At 38.9% G+C, this 24790-nt stretch overlaps 1 protein-coding gene across 6 annotated transcripts in view; it reads left to right on the top strand.

Moving 5' to 3' along the window:
- ZNF143 (zinc finger protein 143) overlaps positions 1 to 24790 on the top strand; it is a 55333-nt gene that overhangs the window by 12018 nt on the left and 18525 nt on the right. For 2 of the 6 annotated variants that reach the window (XM_058688198.1, XM_058688195.1), the window contains exons 2-11: positions 1229 to 1405; positions 4923 to 5041; positions 5356 to 5448; positions 6316 to 6399; positions 7156 to 7239; positions 8743 to 8939; positions 9508 to 9582; positions 20075 to 20194; positions 21980 to 22055; positions 22728 to 22853. In XM_058688198.1, coding sequence (XP_058544181.1) covers positions 4930 to 5041; positions 5356 to 5448; positions 6316 to 6399; positions 7156 to 7239; positions 8743 to 8939; positions 9508 to 9582; positions 20075 to 20194; positions 21980 to 22055; positions 22728 to 22853 — 967 coding nt within the window. In that variant the 5' untranslated portion in view covers positions 1229 to 1405; positions 4923 to 4929. The remainder of the gene's footprint in view (positions 1 to 1228; positions 1406 to 4922; positions 5042 to 5355; positions 5449 to 6315; positions 6400 to 7155; positions 7240 to 8742; positions 8940 to 9507; positions 9583 to 20074; positions 20195 to 21979; positions 22056 to 22727; positions 22854 to 24790) is intronic. The other 4 variants (XM_058688199.1, XM_058688197.1, XM_058688193.1 and 1 more) reach the window with 4 other exon arrangements.

Here is a 24790-nt window from a genome sequence, read left to right on the forward strand (position 1 = left end):
GATGAGCATTGGGTGTTGTATGGAAACCAGTTTGACAATAAACTTCATATATTGAAAAAAATTAAAAAAAATAAAATTGGTAGTATAAATTCTATCACTATATTTTACCCTCCTATGGAGCCTGTGAAAACTCGACCTCATTTGCCAGCACATTCTAACTGCCCTGTATTTAACTGAATTACATTTCATCAGTGGAACGTACTTAGTCCCTGTGTATATTTAAATAAAACTGAAGAGACTTGAAAGACAGTTTTCTACAAATGCTAACCAAAGCAGTATAACTAATTCTGTAAACATCAAATGTACAGGATAGCCCACTATTTTCATGTTGCTGTATACTAAGGAACTTCCTCATTCCAGGTTAGGAGATGTCCTACAATGTAGCATAAATGACCAGCGTTAAATGAAATAGCACTTCCTTTTTTTAAAGTTTATTTATTTTGAGAGAAAGAGAGATAGTGTGAATAGAGGAGGGACAGAGAGAGAGAGAGAGAGAGAGGGAATCCCAAGCAGGCTCCTAGCTGTCAGCTCAGAGCCCCATGAGAGGCTCTGTCCCACGAACCATGAGATCACCATCTGAGGTGAAATCAAGAGTCAGATGTTTAACCAACTGGGCCACCCAAGTGGCCCGCAGAGCACTTTTTATAGTAGGAAATTTTGGAATTGAGAGCAGGTAATAGACCTAGCTTCTCTGTTATGGTTAGGTGAAATTGACCTGAAGTTAGGGCCTGAGTTTGACAATTTCTGAAGGCCTGGTTTGTGTGGCTCCATGCAAAGAAACATCTAAGATTTGTTAATCTAGATTTCTTTTTGTATCATTTTTTATTGTGATAAGATTACTTTCAGTTAGAGTTCTTGCTTTTATACCTGGACCATTAGATTTATGTCTTCATAATAATTTGTGGTAATAATGGTCTCTAACAAATTAAGCTAACCTTGAAATATATAAGGGCTTCACATTTTATTTTATTTTTTAAGATTTTATTTTATTTTAACTTTATTTTGAGAGAGAGAGAGCAGGGGAGGGGCAGAGAGAGAGAATCCCAAGCAGGTTCTGCGGTGTCAGCACAGAACCTGATGTGGGGCTCAAACCCACGAACCTTGGGATCATGACCTGGGCTGAAGTCAGACCGTTAACTGCTTGAGCCACCCAGCTGCCCCTAAAATTTCTTTATATATTCTGTATATAACATTTGCTACATTTCTATAGTATGTTTGTTTTTCTTAGGCTGACATGCATCATCATCATCTTCCAGAAAGGCAGAAAGTTTATATATTACACACTGTCTTCATGGAGATTCCTGTAGTGCTTCAGGACAGCCTCCTCTGTGTCTGATTTTGGCCCATGATTCATGACTAAAGCACATGAAATTGACTACCTTTCATAAGGTGGCCCTTTCTAAAGGTATCGTGTCTGTCTTACATGTTCATTTCCACACAACCTGAAAATGTCAATGACAGAAATGATCAAGACATGATGATGGATATGTGAGCAACTATGGGGTGTTTGATCTCTGGCTTGTTTACTTCTTTTCTTCACTATCATTTTTCCCCCATGTGATCTTTTTCTAACAAAGGGCTTTGTATCCCAGAGTCTTTCTGAGAACTTTAAAAATAAGAGGGACCTGCCATCACTTATTATCTCTGGTAATTGTAGTGCCATTTGAACTCCCCTGAATGTTTTTTCCCATCACTACTTCATGTATTTGCCAGCAGTTCATGTCCAGGGAATAGTTGTCTATTCATCTTTCTATTAATGTCGTTTTTTTCTTTTTTTTCCATTAGGAATGAAACTGTAGGTGTTGAAATCTTCCTAAAGAAATTTAACAGTTGAGGCGCCTGGGTGGCTCAGTCGGTTAAGTGTCTGACTTCGGCTCGGGTCATGATCTCACAGTTCTTGAGTTTGAGCCCCGCATCGGGCTCTGTGCTGACAGCTCGGAGCCTGGAGCCTGCTTCACATTCTGTGTCTCCCTCTCTCTCTGCCCCTTCCCTGCTCATGCTCTGTCTCTCTCTGTCTCAAAAATAAGTAAACATTTAAAAAAAAAAAAAAGAAATTTAACAGTTGACCAGCTTTCAGACAAGAAATAACTTTTTTTTATTACAGATATTGTCAGTTACCTTTTGATGTTACATATGGTAGTTATTTGGAGATTATATATAATTGAGTGAAAATGACAACTTTAGACATTTCTTAACATCACGACCCAAAGTACCTTGTAATCTGCCTTTTATTTTTTTTATTTTTTTATTTATTTTTTTTTTTTGTAATCTGCCTTTTAAAAATTCATTTCCTAGGTGAATACTGTAAAAATCACAATGCTTACTACATCTTTATAGGTGTTTTTCTTTCCATTTCCTTATCTAAATTTGTTTCTGTTATATAGTGACAGAAGTTTTTTTAAAAATTTATCTGGGGGCGCCTGGGTGGCGCAGTCGGTTAAGCGTCCGACTTCAGCCAGGTCACGATCTCGCGGTCCGTGAGTTCGAGCCCCGTGTCAGGCTCTGGGCTGATGGCTCGGAGCCTGGAGCCTGTTTCCGATTCTGTGTCTCCCTCTCTCTCTGCCCCTCCCCCGTTCATGCTCTGTCTCTCTCTGTCCCAAAAATAAATAAAAAACGTTGAAAAAAAAAAAAAAATTTATCTGTCCCAGTCCTATTCTCATCAGGGGTCTTTTTTTTTTTTTTAATATCTATTTATTTTTGAGACAGAAAGCACGCACAAGCAGGGGAGGGGCAGAGAACAAGGGAGAGAAAGAATTCCAAGCAGGCTTCTCGCTGTCAGCACATAACCTGACACGGGGCTCAATCCCACGATCCTGGGATTGTGACCTGAGCCGAAATCAGGAGTTGGAAGCTTAACCAACTCATCACCCAGGTGCCCCCTCATCAGGGGTCTTAACAGCAGTATACCAACGTACACTTTGAGGCTTCTCTGATAGTTCTTAGAGGTAGCAAGGAAGTGTTGAAGTTTCAGCCTGCTCTATGAACAGTTATAGATAGGACTCTTTCAGGACTCCCTAAAAAGTCAGCCTTTGATTGACTTTCACCATAGCTGTGATGCTTTTCTATGAGCCTAAACCACAGTTCCCGGCTCTAATTCAAAGAAGATACAGTTGGGGCATCTGGGTGGCTCAGTCAGTTTAGCGTCTGACTTTGGCTCAGGTCACAATCTCGTGGTTTGTGAGTTCGAGCTCCATATCAGGCTGTGTGCTGACAACTCAGAGCCTGGAGCCTGCTTCAGATTCTGTGTCTCCCTCTCTCTCTGTCCCTCCCCCACTCATGCTCTGTCTCTCTCTCAAAAATAAATAAACATTAAACAAAATTATTTTTAATAAAAGGATACAGTTTATAGGGTTTTTTTTTTTTGTTTTGGTTTATTTTGAGAGAGAGAGATTTAGAGTGCAAGCTGGGGGAGGGGCAAAGAGAGAAGGAGAGAGAATTTTAAGCAGGTTCTGTACTGTCAGCACAGAGCCAAATGCAGGGCTCAACCTCATGAACTGTGAGATCATGACCTGAGCCAAAAGAGTTGGACACTTAACTGACTGAGCCACCCAGCTGCCCCAGTTCATAGTGTTTCTAAAACAAAAATGCTTTAAGTAGTCATAAACATAAATATAATTGCAAATTATTACAATCTGCACATTTTTCTTTTAAATATTGACACTGAAATAAAATCTTTAGACTTGGAAAGTCCTCGAGAGATCCTCTGGTCCAGTTCCTTGGCTCAATGCAGCTAAGTTATCCCAGCTCCTATTTGAGACAACCCAAGGCACACAGAGATGATGGGACCAGGAAGTGAGAGAATGGAGGAAGGGGGTTGTGGTGGTAATTGGTAAAAGAGCTATCATTCATCCATTTATTCAGCACCAATTGTGTGTCTACTGTGTGTCAAGTACTTTTTAGACCTGTGAGTCAGCAGTGAGCAAGCAGATAAAAATCCTGGTGTATTGTAGGTGGGTGGGTGGGGTGGGGAGGATAGATAAGAAACAAACAAAATAAGTAAATACATGTAATATGTTATAGTGCTATGCAGAAATATGAAAGAGGGAAGAGGGTTAGGGTGTATCATGGTTTGGAGGTGGGAGGTGCAGTTTGAGATGAGGTGAACAAGGAAGCTCCCATTGGGGTGACTTAAGCAAAGACTTGAAGAAGATCAGGGAATACCAATGAAGATACGGAGAAGTATGTTTCAGGCAGAAGGACCATCAAATGTAAAGGCCCTGAGACAACACAACACCCACTATGGGGCAAAGCAAGGGCACCAATGTGGCTGAAATGCAATGAATGAGGTAGAGAGTAGTAGGAAATGAGGGACAAGATTATTGGCCTCATAGGGCAGCATAAGGACTTTTGGTTTTACTCTAAGTTACCAGAAGGTTTTGACCAGAAAAGGGCACTCTGACTGTTGTGTTGAGAGGAGACTGGAGAGGTCACAATGGAGGCAGGAAGACCAGTTAGGATGCTGTTGCAGTAACGTGGGCAAGAGGTGGTAGTGGCTGGAATCAGGGAAGTAATGGCAAACTGAGAAGTGGCCAGATTCAGGATAGATTTCTGACGACTGACTCAACAGGACTGTGGGAATAAGTGGGGATCTTCAACTATGTTAAACCCAAAGAACTCTGATTATGGAAACTTTAGATATGTTACAAAACTGATAGGCAAGACTTGTCAGTGTGCTCAGTAGTTTACTGATGAATATGAAAGGCGTGCTCTGGACTTTGGGTTAATACTCTTAACCCTGCATATTAAGTGAAATTTCATTGTGCTCGTTTCGGCAGCACATATACTAAAATTAAGTGAAATTTCAGCCAATTTTGAATTCTGTTTACTTCTGTAGCAAATTTTTGTGGTTGATAAATATTCTTTGTAGCTTTTATTTCATATGCATTGTTCTTTGTTCTCAAGTGCCTATATTTTTCTTCAAGGTAGAAAATGTTGTTAGCCCAAATAAATCGAGATTCTCAGGGAATGACAGAGTTTCCTGGAGGAGGAATGGAGGCTCAACATGTTACCCTGTGCTTGACAGAGGCAGTAACGGTGGCAGGTGAGCAGTTTTGTGTGAAGGGATCACGTGGGTTTGGAAATATCATTTATCTTAAGGGAGAATGAAAACTCACAACACTGTGTTTACTTCCCTCTTCCTTGTTTAGCAAACGTGACCAAAACTAAGCCTTTCTTCTCTTGCTGTGGATACTGGGTGCAATAGGGCAGGGAAATCTTTTTTATAAATGCTAGAATAAATCCCATTTGAGTCTTAAGCAATCTGCCTTATGCCTAATTTTCATTAAAAATTTTTTAACTTAAACAGCACATACATGTGATAGTTATCTAAAGAAAATAACTATTTTTTTATAATAGATGGTGACAATTTAGAAAATATGGAAGGTGTAAGCTTGCAAGCAGTAACACTTGCAGATGGTTCTACCGCTTATATACAACACAATTCTAAAGGTATGTGCCTCATATACAGCCCATGGGTTAATACCAGCAATTCATAACCTCAGAGTTCGAACACCTGGCAGCTTACCCCCCTTCCCAGTCCATCCTGAAGATGCCTCGTTGCATATTACCATTGCATATGGTAATTTTTAAATAGTTTCAGGTTAACTTAAATTTGTTTTGATAATTTGGGGACTCCCTTTGAGATTTTTGGAATACACTCTGGGGTGTGAAAATTAAAGGGAGAGTGGGGGAGTGTCCCCAACCTATTTCTAGTAAGACCTTTCTTGCTTTTTTACTTGAGGTTATTATTTATTTAATGTTTTTACAAAACATGCATAGAAGTATAGACGTTTGGTTTTGTTTATTTAACATCAACTGTAAATCAGTGTCTCCTTCGCTCCAAGAAATAGCCCAATTCTCAAACTCCTTGTTTTTATGGATACCTACTGAGCACATGCATACATAGTCAAGGGACTTACAGCACCCAGGAATGAGAATGACAACTGGCCTCACATACACTGACATATCTGCCAGTATTCCCAGGTTCAGCTTCTCTGTAGTCAGGGTCACTGTTCCTAAGTGGCTCCAAAAGGTAAATAGAGATTCAGCTCACGTAGCTTGCTGTGATGAGCCACTCTTCCTCTTGAACTTATTTAACTGAAAGTTGGAGGGGAGGAAGAATGGCTGAGGGAGGATTTTCTGCTTTCTATAGGATCACTGGATGTGTTTTTGAATTGCTTCAGAACATTGAGGGAAGAATCAAGATGAACATGATCTTAAGTAGTGTATGTTTTTATAGTTGATATCATTTTGAAATTGTATAAAGTTTAAAGTTTTCGCTTGTGCTAATTTATTGGCTTAAATCTTTTGTTCCAGATGGAAAACTCATAGATGGCCAGGTCATTCAGTTGGAGGATGGTTCTGCTGCCTATGTTCAACATGTACCCATACCTAAAAGTAGTAAGTATTTGATACTTACTTACCGTCTTGATTCTCATGCTTCATGATTTGTTACCTCCAGCTGCCTCTTACTGCCTAAACTTGGTTCAGGTCTCTAGTCTTCCTTTTGAAAGGGGAGATCCGCGTGTGTCAAAGAGAGGATCTAAAGACCATTTTGACTTCATTGAGACATTCTCTCAAAAATGATATGAAAGACTGGGACCCCTGGGTGGCTCAGTCGGTTGAGCGGCCAACTTCAGCTCAGGTCATGATCTCACAGCTTGTGGGTTCGAGCCCCACGTCGGGCTCTGTGCTGACAGCTCAGAGCCTGGAGCCTGGTTTGGATTCTGTGTCTCCTTCTCTGTCTGCCCCTAACCCACTCATATTCTGTCTCTGTCTCTCTCAGAAATAAATAAACGTTAAAAAAAAAAATGATACGAAAGAAGTTACTGGACTACGCTCCAGAGATAAATGGACAACAGTCCTAAGTGAATCTTTCTGTCACTTGAACTAATTCCTACATGTCTCTCATTTTCTTCTTTTTTTCCCTTCTTTCAACTCTCCTAATTCTCTAGTATATTTTCCAAAACAAGTGTTCTAATATCTTTTTACTAAGCACTTACTTAGAGCAGCTTTACTGAAAATACTAAACGTTCAAGGACTCATAAAGCACGTATAGGTCTTTATAATGTGTTTAATGGTTTATTGACTCTTGCTGCTGAGTTATCAGAATGTACTTAGAAGACATGAGATCTAAATGTAAGCATTGTTCTTGAGCAGGGGACAGTTTGCGTTTAGAGGATGGTCAAGCAGTGCAGCTAGAAGATGGAACTACAGCATTTATTCACCACACCTCCAAAGGTAAAATAACTTTGGAAATAGGAAGAGAGAAATGGGAGTGTGGGAAAAATAAGACCTGCCTTTACATGCTGAAGTGCTTTCATGTAAAAGAAGATTTGTGTTTGTTCTCTGAAATATGGCAGATTTTGGCACAGTCCAAGGAAAAACTTTCTAGCAATTTGAACTGTCAAGTAACAGGTTGGAATAGAAAACTTTAAATAGAGGCTGCTTTTCGAATATGAAATTAAGCATTTGAAAGTTATTTTTTTCCTCTTAAATTTTTTTTTTTTTTTTTTTTTTTTTAAAGCAAAGTCCTTTGCCTGTCGTGTTGGTCTTTAAAACTAAAGAGCACCATTTGTGTGCACCTGGGTGGCTCAGTCGGTTGAGCATTCCAACTCTTGATTTTGGTGCAGGAGGTCATGATCCCAGCGTCATGGGATTGAGCCCTCGTTGGGCTCTGTGCTGAGCATGGAGCCTCCTTAAGGTTCTCTTTCTCCCTCTCTGCCCTCTCCCATGCTTGCATGCTCTTTCTCTAAAAATAAATAAATAAATAAATAAATAAATAAATAAATAAATAAATCTAAATAAAATCTTAAACTTTATTTGAAGCAAATAGGACAGAAGTGTTCATGCTTTATATTAATTTCGTGTAGGGAGGACCAGGGTTTTGAGGTGGAATGCATAGGAGTAATGAACACGGCTCTGCAACCAGACTATCCGGGTTCAAATCTGGGTCAGCCGTCTTTTAGCTATGTGACCTTGTTCAGATTATTTAACCTCCCTGTGCTTTAATTTCATCATCTGTAGAATGAGTATTATTATAAGTATCCACATCATAGGGTAGTTGTGAGGACAAAATGTGTGCAAGCATTTGTAAAGCACATAGAACAATATTTGTCACATAGTAAATGCTCAATAAATGTTAGCTGTTATTACCTTATAAAATATTTTATAGAATGATATAACATGTTTTAGAAAGACTGTAGTTGTGAAACCAAAGGGAGAAATTTTTTAAAAATTAGGATACTTAAACTTATAAGTAAATTTGTTTAATTAAAGTTGAGAACAAGTAAACCCTGAATTTTTTTCTTTAGCAGTGGGACTTAATCACAGGTTCATTGTAATTGTCTAGATTCATTATTTCACAATGCTGTATATATCTTGGTGTGGCTATTTAGAAGGAAAAAAAGCTCATGGATCTTGGAGTCATACTGACATGAGTTTAAATCCTGGTTCCTCTACATACTGATTTTGACTGTTAATTGTTAGTTTTTGAAATTTTCTGGTTCCTAAGAAAAGTGGCTTTACTTCCCCAAACCTCCAGTTTCCCTTTTATGGAATGAGAGTGGTGAATATACCCACCTCTCACAGAACTGTTGTGAGGATTAAACGAAGTCACACATGTTAGGCACGTGGACCGGTGCTCATAGAACTACTCAGTGAAAGTTCATTCCCTTCTTCCTTTAAACATATAACTCTGTCAGACTTCCTTTAATTTAATGCCATTCTCTTCCACTCCCCCAGATAGTTATGACCAGAGCGCATTACAGGCAGTTCAGCTGGAAGACGGCACCACAGCATACATCCACCACGCAGTGCAAGTCCCGCAGTCTGATACCATCTTGGCAATTCAGGCTGACGGCACAGTAGCAGGTCTGCACACCGGGGATGCCACCATTGACCCCGACACCATCAGTGCTTTGGAACAGTATGCAGCAAAGGTACAGCATTTTACAATGTCAAGAACATCCCAGATATGGCTTCTTTATTTTTCATGAAAATAAAATTAAAAAGCATACTTTATCAAATAAGAAACTAGCAATTCAAAGTCAAAATCAGATAAGCCTCTAGGAGAAGATCAGCATTTATCTTAAAAGAAGTGAAGTGTAGAAAGAACTATTTGAATAAAGATAAAAGGAATGAAATAAGAATTTCTAGAAAAGAAATGGTGAGAGATAACTCACAAAAAGATGTATATTCAAGGATGAGTGCCGCGAAAGAAAAAATAAGGTATAGATGGAACAGCTTATGAATTAAGAAACAGAAATTAGAGATTGGAAAACATGAAGGAAAGTCTCAATTACATTTTACATCAGAAGGGCTGGGTTTTTTTCCCTATATTGAACATATATCTTTTATATGACTAAAAGGGTTTCCCCCCCACTTTTTATAGTAGAAAATTTCAAGCATACACAAAAATAAATGATAATGAATCCCTGTGTACTTGTCACCCAACCTAAAGAAATACCAAAATGTAAAACTTTGTTAAGCTTTATTTTATTCCTACAGGTGTCCATTGATGGAAGTGAAAGTGTAGCAGGTACTGGAATAATTGGAGAGAATGAGCAAGAGAAGAAAATGCAGGTGTGGAAAGCTACTTTTTTATATAAGAATCTCTTTCCCTTAGCATTTCCAGGCCCTTCTGTGGATGAAAGCAATAGCTAAATCATTGCCTCTCTAGGAAAATCTTTCCGGAGAAAGAGTGTATGTATTAGGCAGTAGCTTTCTTGAACCACCCCAGGTTTCAGGATTCATTATGTGTGGTTGCAGAGTGGCACTAAAGAAATAGAAATATCACAGAAATCCAAATGAAGTTTATGCTCTGGAATCCAAGGCAGTTTTGGAGACCAGATGGTCTTCTGACTGCCCCCACCCATGGTTGTTTGTGGATTCTTTTTCTAGGGCTCCACCTTTTTGGGGACTCACTCACCCTCACTACTTTCTTCTTTGTGTCTTTTTGTTTCTTCCACTCCCATCTGATTCCCTGCATACCCTATTTTTCAACTTCTGAAGAGAAGGTCCAGCCTAGCTAGTCATCATTGTTCCTACTGAGTAAAACTGTTTATGGTTTTTGTACCAGACTGCTTCCTGGGCCACGGGTTGGCTGACTTTGCTTTAGATGCTCACCCTGGGTCCAGTCATTGGTCATCTCTTATCCAGACAACAGCCCAGAGCAGCAGTGTCTCTAAAAGTTTTGTGGAAAGGTTTTTGTAGGAAGTACAAAGCAGTCACAGATGCTTCCTGGGACATCTACAAGTCAAAAATCCAAAACTTAGATTAATTAAAGCTTCTGTTTTGAATTTTGTGTTTGTGGGGGACATGTTTGGGTGGGTGTCTTGGAGCTTGTATATAATTAGTGTAGCACATTCTTGCTTTAATGCTGCTCCTTGAGAAAATATCAGCAGTTATCTCTAATATTTTGCTGATTCCTCCCCTATGGTAGTTGTTTGCATTCTTTGAGAGTTTTATCATACTTAACTCCTATTCTAAAATTATTGCTTCAGGGCCACGATTTTAACTTGAGCATTAGCATCACACTTAATAACATGGAGTGATACTTTTAGGGGTTATCAAGATTTTACATTTATAATAATAGTAAATGGTAAAATAACTGACATCACTGGTAGAAATTTCATGCTTCTAAACATTGCTGAATAGCTAGTATTTCTGTTTATTCTCTGAGATGGTATCATGAAGCGGCAGTAGTATAAATACAGTTTGCAATTCACCAAGCCCATCAGCTTTGCAACTGTGTGATTCTTGGCAAAGTTTTCAAGTGTTTGAATTCATAAAATGAGAACTATTTTTTGAACTGCAGGATGTCAAATCCACCTAAGACATACTCTACTAAAATGCAAGTGTAGTGTAAATACATTCAAGAGATGTAGGTCAGTGCCTTAGAGTCTATCTCCTATTAGTGACTAACAATTAAGTTTTTAAATAATGGAACATTTTTAAGGAGAGACAGAGCTACACTTGTGGTAAACTAATACAGAATGGGTCTTGTAAAAAATGAGTGAATTTACCACTGGGTTGTGTAACATTATAATATACTATTATCATTAAAGTCTATCTGTTGCCAGCAGTAATTAATTTCTGGATCCAAAAACATAACTAGGAATTCAGTATTGCTAAAGCAAAATGTCATAAAAAGCCCTGTTACCGCAGACATACAACCGTTTGGTGTTGGTGGTAATAGACAAAGAAACAGAAGGAAGTTGACTAGGATTTTTTGCAACTGTAGCCTTTTCTCCTTTGCTCTTTGTACCCCTCCTTTACAGACTAGATGTAGGCTGTCCAATATGGTAACCACATGTGGCTGTTGAGCACTTGAAATATGGCCACTTAGAATTAAGATGTGCTGTGAGTGTAAAATACATATACAGCACTTGAAAACTTATTATGAAAAAAAGAATATAAAATATCTCAATAATTTCTCATATTGATTACACGTTGAAATGATAATATTTTAGACATACTGGGTTAAATAAAAGAATTGCTAAAATTAATTTCCCCTGTTTCTTGTTACTTTTTAAAAAATGTTTGTTTATTTATTTTGAGAGAGCAAGAGAGAGTGAGCAAGGGAGGTGCAGAGAGGGAGAGAAAGAAAGTATCCCATGCAGGCTCTGCACTGCCAGCACAGAGCCTGATGCGGGGCTCAAACTCATGTATTGTGAGGTCGTGACCTGAGCCAAAATCAGGGGTCAGACACTTAGCCGGCTGAGCCACCCAGGTGCCCCTCTTTTTGTTTTTTAAATGTGGCTGCTAGAAAAAAAAATTAAAAAAAAAAAAGTGTTTAATTTTGAGAAAGAGAGACAGAGCGTAGTGGGGAAGGGGCAGAGAGAGTGGGAGACACAGAATCCAAAGCAGGCTCTAGGTCCCGAGCTGGCAGTACAGAGCCTGACGTGGGGCTTGAACCCACAAACTATGAGATCATGACCCGAGCCAAAGCCAGAAGCTCAACTGGCTGGGCCACCCAGATGCCCCAAGAACATTTTTAATTATATATGTGGTTTGCACTTGTGATTCATAATTTCTTTTCATCATTTTAGTGCTGGACCAGAAATTCACGAATCCTTCATCCTTTATTTTTTTTAACGTTTATTTATTTTTGAGAGAGTGTGCACAAGCAAGAGGAGAGGCAGAGAAAGGGGGGTAGAGGATCTGAAGTGGGCTCCATGCTGACAGCAGTGAGTCCAGTGTGGGGCTTGAACTCATGAACCTTGAGATCATGACTTGAGCTGAAGTCAGACACTCAACGGACTGAGCCACCCAAGTGCCCCAAACCTCCCTCCTTTGATACAGTTTAGTATCATATTTGAGGTTGAGAGCCCAGTACATAGTATTAAAGGGTCAAAATATCCCAAAAGAACCCCTGCAAATAAACAGCACCTGTAACTTCTTGGCTTATCTCTTGGTACTCCTACTTGTGCTAGAATGCTTAAGAACTGTAACTCTGTGCCTGGCTGAACTTTAAAATAAATAATGAACAATAAAAAGTCTGTAGCTAAAGCAGATTTTTTGTAAATAGTCTTGTTTCAAAGCTCTAGACTTTTTTCATTTTGATGCTTATAGTTGAGAACTTTTTCTTCCATCTGTAATATAAACATACTAGTTGTGCTGCTGAGCTGATCTCTTACATGAAACCAAATTTCTTGTCATAAGACAAGAAGGACCTAGAGTTTGAGGTGCTGGGTGGCTCAGTCAGTTATACATCTGACTCTTGATTTCAGCTCAGGTCATGATCTCATGGTTCACGGGATTGAGCCCCAGGTTGGGGCTGTCAGCAGAGAGCTCACTCGAGATTCTCTGTCTCTGCCCCTTTCCTGATCAGGCTCTCTCTCAACATAAATAAACTTTAAAAAAAAAAAAAAGACCTAGAGTATGTAAAGCAGCTGTGCTCATATGGAGGTAGTTTTGCCGCCCCCACCAGGAGACATTTGGCAATGTCTGGAGACAATTTGGGTTGTCACAATTGGGGGAGTATTTTTTTTTTTTAATTTTTTTTTTAACGTTTATTTATTTTTGAGACAGAGAGAGACAGAGCATAAACAGGGGAGGAGCAGAGAGAGAGGGAGACACAGAATCTGAAACAGGCTCCAGGCTCTGAGCTGTCAGCACAGAGCCCGACGCAGGGCTCGAACTCATGGACCATGAGATCATGACCTGAGCCGAAGTCGGATGCTTAACCGACCAAGCCACCCAGGCGCCCCCCACAATTGGGGGAGTATTACTGGCATCTAGTGGGTATATGTCCTGCAAGACATAAAGACAGCCCCCCCAGAAAGAATTACCCTGTTCAAAATATCAGTGGTGCCCAATTTGAAAACCTTGATCCAAAGTACTCTACTTAAGAATGCCAATGTGTTCATTTGTGAGAACTGTAAGGCTGATGGGGTTCAAGTAGCACACATGTATAATAAAAAATCCAAGTAGAGTTTCTATTTTGCCATGTAGTAGGTGTGTGACTGAGCAAATTACATGACTTCTCTAGATCTGAGGTTTTTGGGGTTTTTTTGGATCTGAGATTTCTTATCTGCTAAATGAAAATAACAATAATCTTGCCTTACCCATCTTATGAGATTACGAAAACCAAATAAGATTTTCATTTGATTAAGATTCTAGCTAATATATGAGAACATAATTTGTCAGCGTTATATAGCATTGTTGATGCTTTATGTATTAGAATACTAAGACTTTTTTCATGAGTGCCATTAGTTTTGACTTCATTTGGAACTAATTTTATTTATATTGGAGATCAAAGTTCTTTGGCTTGGTACTTTTAATCAGAGCTCTAATAGTTGGAAAACACAGAAAGCCAGTCAAGCCAGTTTAGGAAAAAAGAGATATATTATGAGGATACAGCAGAGCTTGTAAGAAGCAGAGAACAGGAACTGCTGAACAACTGTGGGGCTTCACAGGAACCAGAATTGCAAAGAAGTCAGGACCGGAGGTTAATCCCACTCCTTTCTCTTCCTCCTCGCCTCCTCCGTGGCATCTCTGCTCCCTTCTTTTCTCTGCAGACAGGCTTCCTTTTTGTATCATTGAGTTTACATGTAGCTCATCACAGCCTTGTTGTCTCAGGCTTCCCACCCAAAGCCAACTCAAGATTTTCCTTTATTTCCTAGGTCATGTTCCAGGGAGGGAAAATTTGTGGGTTTGACTTATCAAAATTAGCTTGACTTTATAAGCTAGGCCACATAGGGCATAGACCACTGGCCAGCCTTACATACACCATCTTTTCTGGTTATCAGGGTCTATGGGTGGGGTGGCAGATTCTCCCAGAAAGTAGGCTGGAGAATTACCCCCAAACCTGCCTGTGGATATAGGCAGTTTGAATGTGGATCATATTTCATATGTATTTTCTATGCTTTTATCTAACTATGTGATCTTGAGGAAATGAACCTTGCTTTTCTGAGCCTCTTCATCTCTAAAAGAAAGGTATTTAATCAGTAGTTATTAATCAGGGACAAAAATGAGATTGAGCTACAGAACTTTTAAAAAATAACTCATTACTGGGGCGCCTGGGTGGCTCAGTCCGTTGAGCGTCCAGCTTCAGCTCAGGTCATGGTCTCGTGGTCCGTGGGTTCAAGCCCCACATTAGGCTCTGTGCTAACGGCTCAGAGCCTGGAGCCTGCTTCGGATTCTGTGTCTCCCTCTCTCTCTGCCCCTCCTGAACTCACGCTCTGTCTCTGTCTCTCTCAAAAATAAATAAACATTAAAAAAAATTTTTTTTTCTTAAATTTTTTTTACGTTTATTTATTTTTGAGACAGAGAGAGACAGAGCATGAATGGGGGTAGGGTCAGAGAGAGGGAGACACAGAATCTGACACAGGCTCCAGGCTCTGAGCTGTCAGCACAGAGCCCGACGTGGGGCTCGAACTCACAGACCGCGAGATCATGACCTGAGCCGAAGTCGGCCGCTTAACCAACTGAGCCACCCAGGTGCCCCCAAAAAAATTTTTTAATAATAAAATAATAACTCATGGCTGAGATCAGTTTCCAGAGATTTGATCAGTAGGTCTGAGATAGAACCCAGGAATTTTTTTTTTTAATAATATTTTTAGAGGTTTTTTTTTTTTTTATTCAGAAAAATACAAAGAAAAACCCCAAAATGACCAATGAACTTACTATATAGATAGCTGCTGTATACTTGGTTTTTTAAAAAAAGGTAATCATGTTTGCTTTGAGAAAATCCATTTGTGTATTGTCTTCAGTTTATTTCATCAGCATTCTATAGTTTTCAGAGTATCGGTCTTTTACCTCCTTGGTTAGGTTTATTCCAGTATTTTATTCTTTTTGGTGCAATTCTAAATGTACCTGTTTTCTTAATTTCTCTTTGTGCTTCTTTGTTATTAATGTATATAGAAACACAACCAATCTGCATATTCATTTTGTATCCTGCTACTTTACTGAATTCACTTATTCTAATAGTTTATTGTAGAATCTTTAGGGTTTTCTGTGTATGGTATCATGTCATCTGCAAAAAGTGAAAGTTTAACTTCTTTCTAATATGGATGCCTTTTATTTCTTTGCTTGTCTGTTACCATACACAAAAGTAAACTCAAAGTGGATTAAAGACTTAAATGTGAGGCCTAAAACCATAAAATTCCTAGAAGAGAACATAGGCAGTGATTTCCTTGACTTTGGCCACAGCAACATTTTTTGTAGACGTGTCTCCTAAGGCCAGGGAAACAAAATCAAAAATAAACTGTTGGGACTACATTAAATTGAAAAGCTTGTGCACAGCAAAGGAAGCCATCAATAAAACAAAAAAGCAACTTACTGAATGGGAGAAGAATATGCAAATGATATATCCAATCAAGGGTTAATATCCAAAATATATAAAAAACTTACACAACTCAACACCAGAAAAACAAATAATCTGATTAAAAATGGTCAGAGGGAGGCGCCTGGGTGGCTCAGTCGGTTAAGCGTCCGACTTCGGCTCAGGTCATGATCTCGCGGTCTGTGGGTTCGAGCCCCGCGTCAGGCTCTGTGCTGACAGCTCAGAGCCTGGAGCCTGTTTCAGATTCTATGTCTCCCTCTTCCTCTGACCCTCCCCTGTTCATGCTCTCTCTCTCTCTCTCTCTCTCTCTCAAAAATAAATAAATGTTAAAAAAAAAAAATGGTCAGAGGACTTGAAAACACTAATTTGAAAACATATATGCACCCCTGTGCTTATTACAGCATTATTTACAGTAGCCAAGATATGGAAGCAGCCCAAGTGTCCATTGATAGATGAATAAGGAAATTGTGAGATACATAAAATGGAATATTTTGCAGCCATAAAATAATGATTTGTTGCCACTTGTGACCACATGGATGGACCTAGAGGGGATTATGCCAAGTGGAATAAGTCAGAGAAAGACAAATACCATATGGTTTCACTTATATGTGGAATCTAAAAAACAAAACAAATAAATTAACAAACCAAAAGGAGAATCAGACTTATAAATGCAGAGAACAAACAGATGGTTGCCAGAGGAGAAAGGTGTGTGGAGGGATGGGCAAAATGGGTGGAAGAGAGGGGAGATACAGGCTTCTAGTTATGGAAATGAATACATTGAGGAAATAAAAGGCATAGCACGGGGAATATAGTCAGTAGTATTATCATAGTGTTACATGGTGACAGATGGTAGCTACGCTGTGGTAAGCATGGCATAACATATAGAGATGTTCAGTCACTGTGATGTACACCTAAAACTAATGTAACATTGTGTGTCAACTATACTCAAGTAAAAAAAATATTACATTAAAAAAACGAGTCAAATTGTATGTACACTTGAAAAAAAAAATCCAAATGGTGTAGAGGTAAAAATAAAAAGTGAAGGGACCACTACCCAATAGTAATCATTGGTAGAAATCTCTGGAGGTTTTTTGTTTGTGTTTTAAATCTTCCTGGCAATTCTGAGGTGTCTCATGGTTCCCTAAAGATCCCTCTGTTGCCATACTTTTTTGATTAATTCCTTTCTTGAAAGAGAACATACTTTAAAAAATTCTTCAAGTTGCTTTCATTTTATCCTTCCTCAAGAGTATAAATTATTTACATCCTAAGAGAGAAATTTACCCACATCAAATAACAAAAGTTCTGTCTGCTGTGTGCATCAGGACTTTATAATAAATGGAATTTTAAGTCCTGAACTAGGCAGTAAAATGACCAGTTATTCTCAAACCTGCCAGGTTTGACTACAGAGCTCTGCCAGTTCGTTACCGCTGGGTTACTGCATCCTGAACACTGGGGGATTAGTAGAGTGAACTCTAGAGCTAATCTGCTTCAAGTCCTATTTCCCAGCCTTGGACCTTGGGCAAGTTACATTACTTAACTACCCTGAGCCTCATTTTTCTTATTTGTAAATCACAGGAAATATTTAATTCATTGGATAGTCTTGGAGGACCAGTAAGACAGCTCATGCAAAACACCCACCACAGCGCATCACATAAAGCACCTCCTCAATAAATGGTAGTTAACCTCTTGTATTATCGAAGTCACTTTGGAATTCAGTCTCAGATCCAGCCCTTTATTTACCAGTGGGATTTGCACCTTCTCAGAACTCTAAGATGCTAAAGCTAGAAGGGACTTAGCACTGTCTTCTTGTACAGCAGTTTTCAAGCTCTGATTTTTGCGGGGGTGGGATCCTAGGGTTTCTTTGAGGTCCCTCAGGGACTAGCAGAGCTACCCATGCCTGCCTGGGCCAGCAGAAGCAGGAATGTCTTTATCTGTTTTGCACAGTAGACTGCTGTGTAAGATTTCATCTGGTAAAGGAATTTTTAAAATGTTTAAAAAAGAAAAAAAAAATCACTGATTTAGTACAATGTGTTCTCTATACAGACAGGCAAATAAGCCATACATGACTTGCTCCAGGTCACGCAGTGAATTTATGGCAGAGCTAAGGTTATCTCTTAATTCTCAGAACGTACATTAAGCAAGATAGTAATAAAGTCATTTTCTGTAGATGGTTTTAGAAGATGGTTAGTATTTCACTGGTGTTAGCTTCTCTGTTGCCTTTGAGACATTTCCCTCATGGTAATATATCAGGTTTGTTTTTTTTTTTCACAAAGACTATATACATCCTTTACTGAAATAACCGATAGAGCCCTGAAATACCTGTATAGCATTAGCCTATTAATTTAGCTTTTGAAATTTGGATTCTGTCCGTCTTCACCGTTAAAATAGCTGCAGAATCATCTATTGCTTTGAATTCCATGGTCATTGTCCTAGGCTGGTTTTCATCACTTTTTCCTTCCATATTCATGATCATACAAGCTTCTTTTACTCTCCTTGCCTCTTTTGTCTTTCACTGTTTCACACCATTACCAGAGTTCTCTTTCTAAAACACAGAGCTGATCTTGGTCAATCCTTTACTTTAAAAATGTTAATGCCTGGGGCAACTGGCTGGCTCAGTCAGAGAAATGCGTCGCTCCTGATCTCTGGGTCATGGGTTGTGGGTTCAGGCCCTGCACTGGGTGTGAGAGTACTTAAATAAGTAAACTTAAAGAAAACTTTTTGTTTTTCATTTTTTTTTAACTTGTTTTATTTTTTATTTTTTTAAATTTATATCCAAATTAGTTAGCATATAGTGCAACAATGATTTCAGGAGTAGATTCCTTAATGCCCCTTACCCATTTAACCCATCCCCCCTCCCACAACCCCTCCTGTAACCCTCAGTTTGTTCTCCATATTTATGAGTCTCTTCTGTTTTTCCCCTCCCTGTTTTTATATTATTTTTGTTTCCCTTCCCTTATGTTCATCTGTTTTGTCTCTTAAAGTCCTCATATGAGGGAAGTCATATGATTTTGTCTTTCTCTGACTGCCTAATTTCACTTAGCATAATACCCTCCAGTTCCATGCACGTAGTTGCAAATGGCAAGGTTTCATTCTTTTTGATTGCCAAGGAGTACTCCATTGTATATATATACCACATCTTCTTTATCCATTCATCCATCGATGGACATTTGGGCTCTTTCCATACTTTGGCTATTGTTGATAGTTCTGCTATAAACATGGGGGTGCATGTGTCCCTTCGAAACAGCACACCTGTATCCCTTGGATAAATGCCTAGTAGTGCAATTGCTGGGTTGTATGGTAGTTCTATTTTTAGTTTTTTGAGGAACCTCCATACTGTTTTCTAGAATGGCTGCACCAGCTTGCATTCCCATTAAAGAAAACTCTTAATGCCTGCCTTTGCTTTCATTATCGAGGTTTACTCTTCAGAATGGCATCTAAAGCTCTTCCCAAATGTGGTCCTAATCTTCCCTTTTTCCTGTTATTCATTCTGTCATATAGACATGACAGTCTCATAGTAAGTTTCCGCTTCCTCCAGGCACCCTTCCATACTTTTGGTCATACTCTCCCTTCTGTCTGGACTGCTCACCTCCACCCCTCGTTTTCACTTCGAGACAGCTCGCCCTAACCTACAGCTCTGTCACCCCAGGGCCTGCAGAGTAGAAAGTCAGTCTTCCATTTTTATGGTATCTTAATTTCTAAAATAGGTGGCTGTCTTTAAAAAGCTTCTAAAATCAGTACAATTGTTTGAAGTCTCGTGGTGTTGAGTCCCAGAAAAATGATCTTCTACTGAATAAAGGTTATGGAGTAGGATCATATGGATTGTAATGTCTCCCGCAGGGGACCCCAATGTCATAAGCCTCTCTTTTTCATTGCTTTGAAATGCTTTTGAAATTGAAAGTGCTCTTTACATTGTTTTTAGGGCACATGTCCTAAATAATATATAATATATCTATCTATCTAGATAGATAGATAGATCCCTTGAGCACATCATGGAATACCTGCATACAATGGAGATGCTACTTGAGTTGATTTTTCTAGAATGGGAATAGATCTGTGAGCTCTAGCTATGCCCCCTTGTGGATCTCCTTTTGATTTCTTCCACAGCCGCTGACTTCAGTCACAGAACAGAATTAACCTAGCTGGCTCAACATGATAGAATCTTTGTAAAATGATGATCTGAATCTGGAAACGCACATTGCAGTTTTATCTTTTTTATTCTGAAAATAATAATTTCATCTATTTTATTTCCGTGTAAATAATTTCAGTCGTACTTTTTGTTTCATCTAGATTGTCTTACAAGGACATGCAACAAGAGTAACTGCTAAGTCTCAGCAGAGTGGAGAGAAGGCATTTCGATGTGAATATGATGGATGTGGGAAATTATATACAACGGCTCATCATCTTAAGGTATATATAAAGGAAATGCTGTATTTAGTTATGACAGTACCTAGGACATTAAATGCCAACATGATATAGTTGTAGTATTCAAATGCCATTGTTTTCCCTCACTTACCAAGATATAGACACACACTCATGCTCTTACACAGATCACGTGAAGCCATACGCAGATTTCAGAAACTCTCAACTCTGAGCGCTTGGATTATGTGTTCTTCATCTCTGTCTCCCTAATGTCCAAAATACCACCAGGCACATGGTAGATACTCTATATATTTGAATATATTTTTGTCAAATGGGAAATTTATATAATTTTATGAGAGATGTATGTGTAATCATTCTGTTAACAGTGATTTGCTGAAATCTAGCAGAAGTTGGTGTTAATGTGTTTCATGTTTCAAATATATAGGCCAGGTATTTTGCTTGCAGCTAAACACAACATACCACAACTCCATAGCTAACATTTATTGAATAACTTAGTGTGTCAGGAAGCAGAAGTCTTGCTTTTAGCAAGGCTAAAAACATTTAGCATATTTGGAGTCGCAGCCCTAGAGCCCATCTCCATTACTTATTGCTGTGTCACCATGACATGTTACTTAGCATCTTAGTACCTTTTTCCTTATGGTAAAAGTACCTTCCTCACACAGTGCTTGTGAGAAATAAATAAGTAGATACTGTATATGTACCAGTACTGAAAAGAATGACCTGGTGCATGGTAAAGATTCAGTAGATGTTGGCCATTGTCATGATCATTCGTCACAGCAGCCCTCTACACTAGATATAGTTATGTCTCGGCTTTACAGAAAGGACTTTGAGGCTTAGAGAAGGCAAACACCTCATGGTGAAGCCTTGCCTCCTGGCAAGGCCCCTGTAGCAGCAGCCGCCACACTCTTAACCTTACATTGCGTGGCCTCTGTCTATGCTCTGATCCTAGCTCTCACTATGTATATGTTCCATACAGACACCTTTGACCACTGTAGGAAAACTCAGACCTCTAATGCTCCTGTTCCTTATTTAAAATGAGTACTTCTTGGGGTGCCTGAGTGGCTCAGTCGGTTACGTGTCCGACTTCAGCTCAGGTCATGATCTCATGGTTCGTGGGTTCGGGTCCCACGTTGGACTTTGTGCTGACAGCTCAGAGCCTGGAGCCTGCTTTGGATTCTGTGTCTCCCTCTGTCTCTGCTCCTCCCCGGCTCATGCTCGTTTGCTTGCTCTCTCTCTCTCTCTCTCTCTCTCAAAAATAAACATTAAAAAAAAATTACAATGCATCCTTCATAACATATAGCATTTAGCATATTGAGAACTGTTGGGCTACAGTTTTTGAGAAAGGTTGTCTTTTGTTTTTCCAAAAAAACCCATACAAACAACAAAATACAGTTCACCCTTGAACAACACAGTTTTGAACTGTGCATATCCACTTATATGTGAATTTTTTTAATAAATACAGTACAGCACTGTAAATGTATTTTCTTTTATTATCTTAACGTTTTCTGTAGTTTACTATATTGTAAGAATATAACATATGAAATAATGTGTTAATCGACTTTCTGTTATCAGCTTCTGCTCAATAGTAGGCTGTTGGTAGTTAAGTTTTTTTGGGGGGGGTCAGGAGTTCTATGCTGGTTTTTCACTGCACAGGAGGTCAGCGGTGGGGGGTGGTCAGCATCCCTAACCCCTGCATGTTCAAAGGTCAGCTGTAATTCAACAGAGGGAAAAAAAAAACCAGGTCTATGTTGAGACCATCTACCTGAGGAATTACCTAAAGGAAGTAGAATCATGCCTGTATTTTCATGACAGGTCCATGAGAGGTCACACACAGGAGACCGGCCTTATCAGTGTGAGCACCTAGGCTGTGGGAAAGCATTTGCAACAGGTAAAAACATGAATTTTCTTTGTTTCCTGGTCTTTCTTAGGGGGCAAACAGAGACAGGCCAGCTGTAGGAACTGATCCCTTGCCTTTGTCTGAATCTGTGGATGCACAGTGACCAGTTTTTCAGTCTCTCCCTTAACTTCCTCTTCTCCTGCTTGTTCTATTCTCTCTCTCTGTTCTCACTTTTCTCCTCAGGCCTATTTCTGCCTACTGCATTTGGTGTTTCACTCCACACTCAGCTTTCTTTTAGCAAAAAAGTAAAAGCTGAGCATTAGAAGCTGACACAGACTTTAACGTTAGGATAGACCTGAGGGAACCATGGGCAACTAGGACTTAGCAGGGGTTGGGGCCTGGCTTCCTGACTTCTACCTTAGTCCTCATTTAATGTCTTGATTCCATTTCAAGCTTTTGGGGTATGAGTTGTGAACGTCTAATAAGATTGGAGCCGTTTAAAAAAAGAAACATATAGAACCTCTTCTAGACAGAGATGAAAGTATTGCATTTCCAGCAGGACAGTCCTTAGCTGTTACACTCTTACACGTTGTTAATGGTTGTTCTGTTGTGTTTGCCTAGTATTATATCCTTGGTGTTTACTATATTTTTCAATAGTTTAATCTCAGTGGGCATGCTTAGAGGGGTCTCATATAATTAAATTTCTTTACGTTTTTCTTAAAGGTTATGGATTAAAAAGTCATGTCAGAACTCATACAGGAGAAAAGCCATATCGGTGTTCAGAAGATAATTGTACTAAGTCTTTCAAAACTTCAGGAGATCTACAGAAACATATAAGAACTCATACAGGTACTGGTATAAACAAATAACTGTATGTAGGCCAGGACTTTTTTTTTTTTTTTTTTTTTTTTTTCAGGTCAGGAATTAATCTGCAGGGAGGGGACTTGGGGAAGGAGTCTCTGGACATTTCAGAGTTAGCTTCAAGGACTTCTCTTAAACTCCAGAAATTCTTTCCAGGAAGAGGGCTCATATTTTTTTTTAGAATCTCAAAGGGGTCCATATCCCAAAAAAAGGTGAACAATGGTCATAGACAACCAACCCATTCAATTTGCAGGTATTATCTGAGCAGCAGGCTTATTTACCTAGGATTGCATGTCTGTGTACTAGCCCAACTGAGACCAGAACCTAAGGCACCCAGTTCCTTCTCAATTCAGCGTTGTTTCTCCTATATTAAGCTATTGCTTAAGAAAATGAACTCCTAACAGCCCCACAGAAAGAAAGGCTTGTTACTTCCTTGTGATCATATCTCGTTCCCTTTAAACTTCCTTCTCTCCTTTTCCTAAAGGGTACTTTGTTTATATTTCCCCTTCCCTCCCTTTCTTGTACTTGATTATTTGTAGAATTGGAAAACCAATTATAAAGGTAATTATTTGCTTTGGATGAGAGCTGGAAAGATTCCAGAAACTGTTGATAAGAGGTGCTGTTACAAGCTATTGATTAAGCATATTATATATAGCTTAATAATTTAGTTTGAAATTTTACTACATATGGTTTAAACATAGTGTGATAACTTTGTCCCCAGGTGCTACTAAGTATTCTGAAATAGTTTAGCAAATTTCCATGGAGGATTTGTCCATTCATTAAAGTTTAACTTTTAGCTCAAATTTGATCCCAGATAGGCTTTGCTTTTTAATGTTCAGGGGGCACCCGGATGGCTCAGTCAGTTAAGCATCCAACTCTTGATTTCAGCTCAAGTCATGATCTCACAGTTTGTGAGTTCGAACCCCACATCAGGCTCTGTGCTGACAGTGTGGAGCCTGCTTGGGATTCATATTCTCTCTTCTCTCTCTCTCTCTCTCTCTCTCTCTCTCTCTGCTCTTTCCCTGCTCACAGGCTTGCTTGTGCTCTCTCTCTCTCAAAATGAATAAATAAACTTAAAAAAAAATACATGACTATACAGTGTTTACAAACAAAGCTGTAGGTCTCTGCTTCTATTTCATTCATGTACTTATTTTTATCCATTGTATCAGAAGCATGTTTTTCCAAATTCCTGCAAATTCTATTTGGATTTACCGTATAATGCCAACTTGTTATGTAAAAGTTATATAAAACCATAATCTAGTTCTATTAATATTTGGTCAAAACATTGAAATTGTGATTCCTTTGATAGTGTGCATTTAGCAAACTACATATTTGTGTATCAGTTTTTAAATCGTAAGTATTTTCATTGGTAAAAAGTTGGGTTGTGTAAGGGGGCTTTAGGGATGACTTTTACAAACAAGTGACTTCAGTGCAAAAATAAAGCAAGGTCCTATAGAGTCAGAGGAGTAGTGTAGTAGTGTATATATCACCATGGGAATTGTTAGAACTCTTGATTCCTTATCATCCCAACACGGCAGAGCCGGGAAAAGGTTAAGGTTGTCTAGATCCAGACAGGAGAAGGGACTTACCCAAGACAAAGTACTTACTTTAAGTTAACATATTGAAAGAAAACTTTCTCTAAAGAAAGGATCAGAGATTCCTGCTCCTTTTTAAATGATTTCATATTTGAGGGCAGAAATCTTTTGGAGTGTTTTTTTTACCAGCAGGAAAATCTTAATTTTACTTGACCAAAAGAAAAATAACACACTTTTATATGTGCGGGTAAATATCTATATCTATTTATCTATCTATACACAGAGATTTTTATATATCACAAGAGTTGTTGCTTAATTCGAACTCATTCTAAAAAAGCATCAAAAGCAAAGGCTATTATTTCATGCTTGACAGTTTAGAGGCCCTTTGGG

The sequence above is a fragment of the Neofelis nebulosa genome, chromosome 10 (assembly GCF_028018385.1).
Source record: "Neofelis nebulosa isolate mNeoNeb1 chromosome 10, mNeoNeb1.pri, whole genome shotgun sequence".
Lineage (NCBI taxonomy): Eukaryota > Metazoa > Chordata > Mammalia > Carnivora > Felidae > Neofelis > Neofelis nebulosa.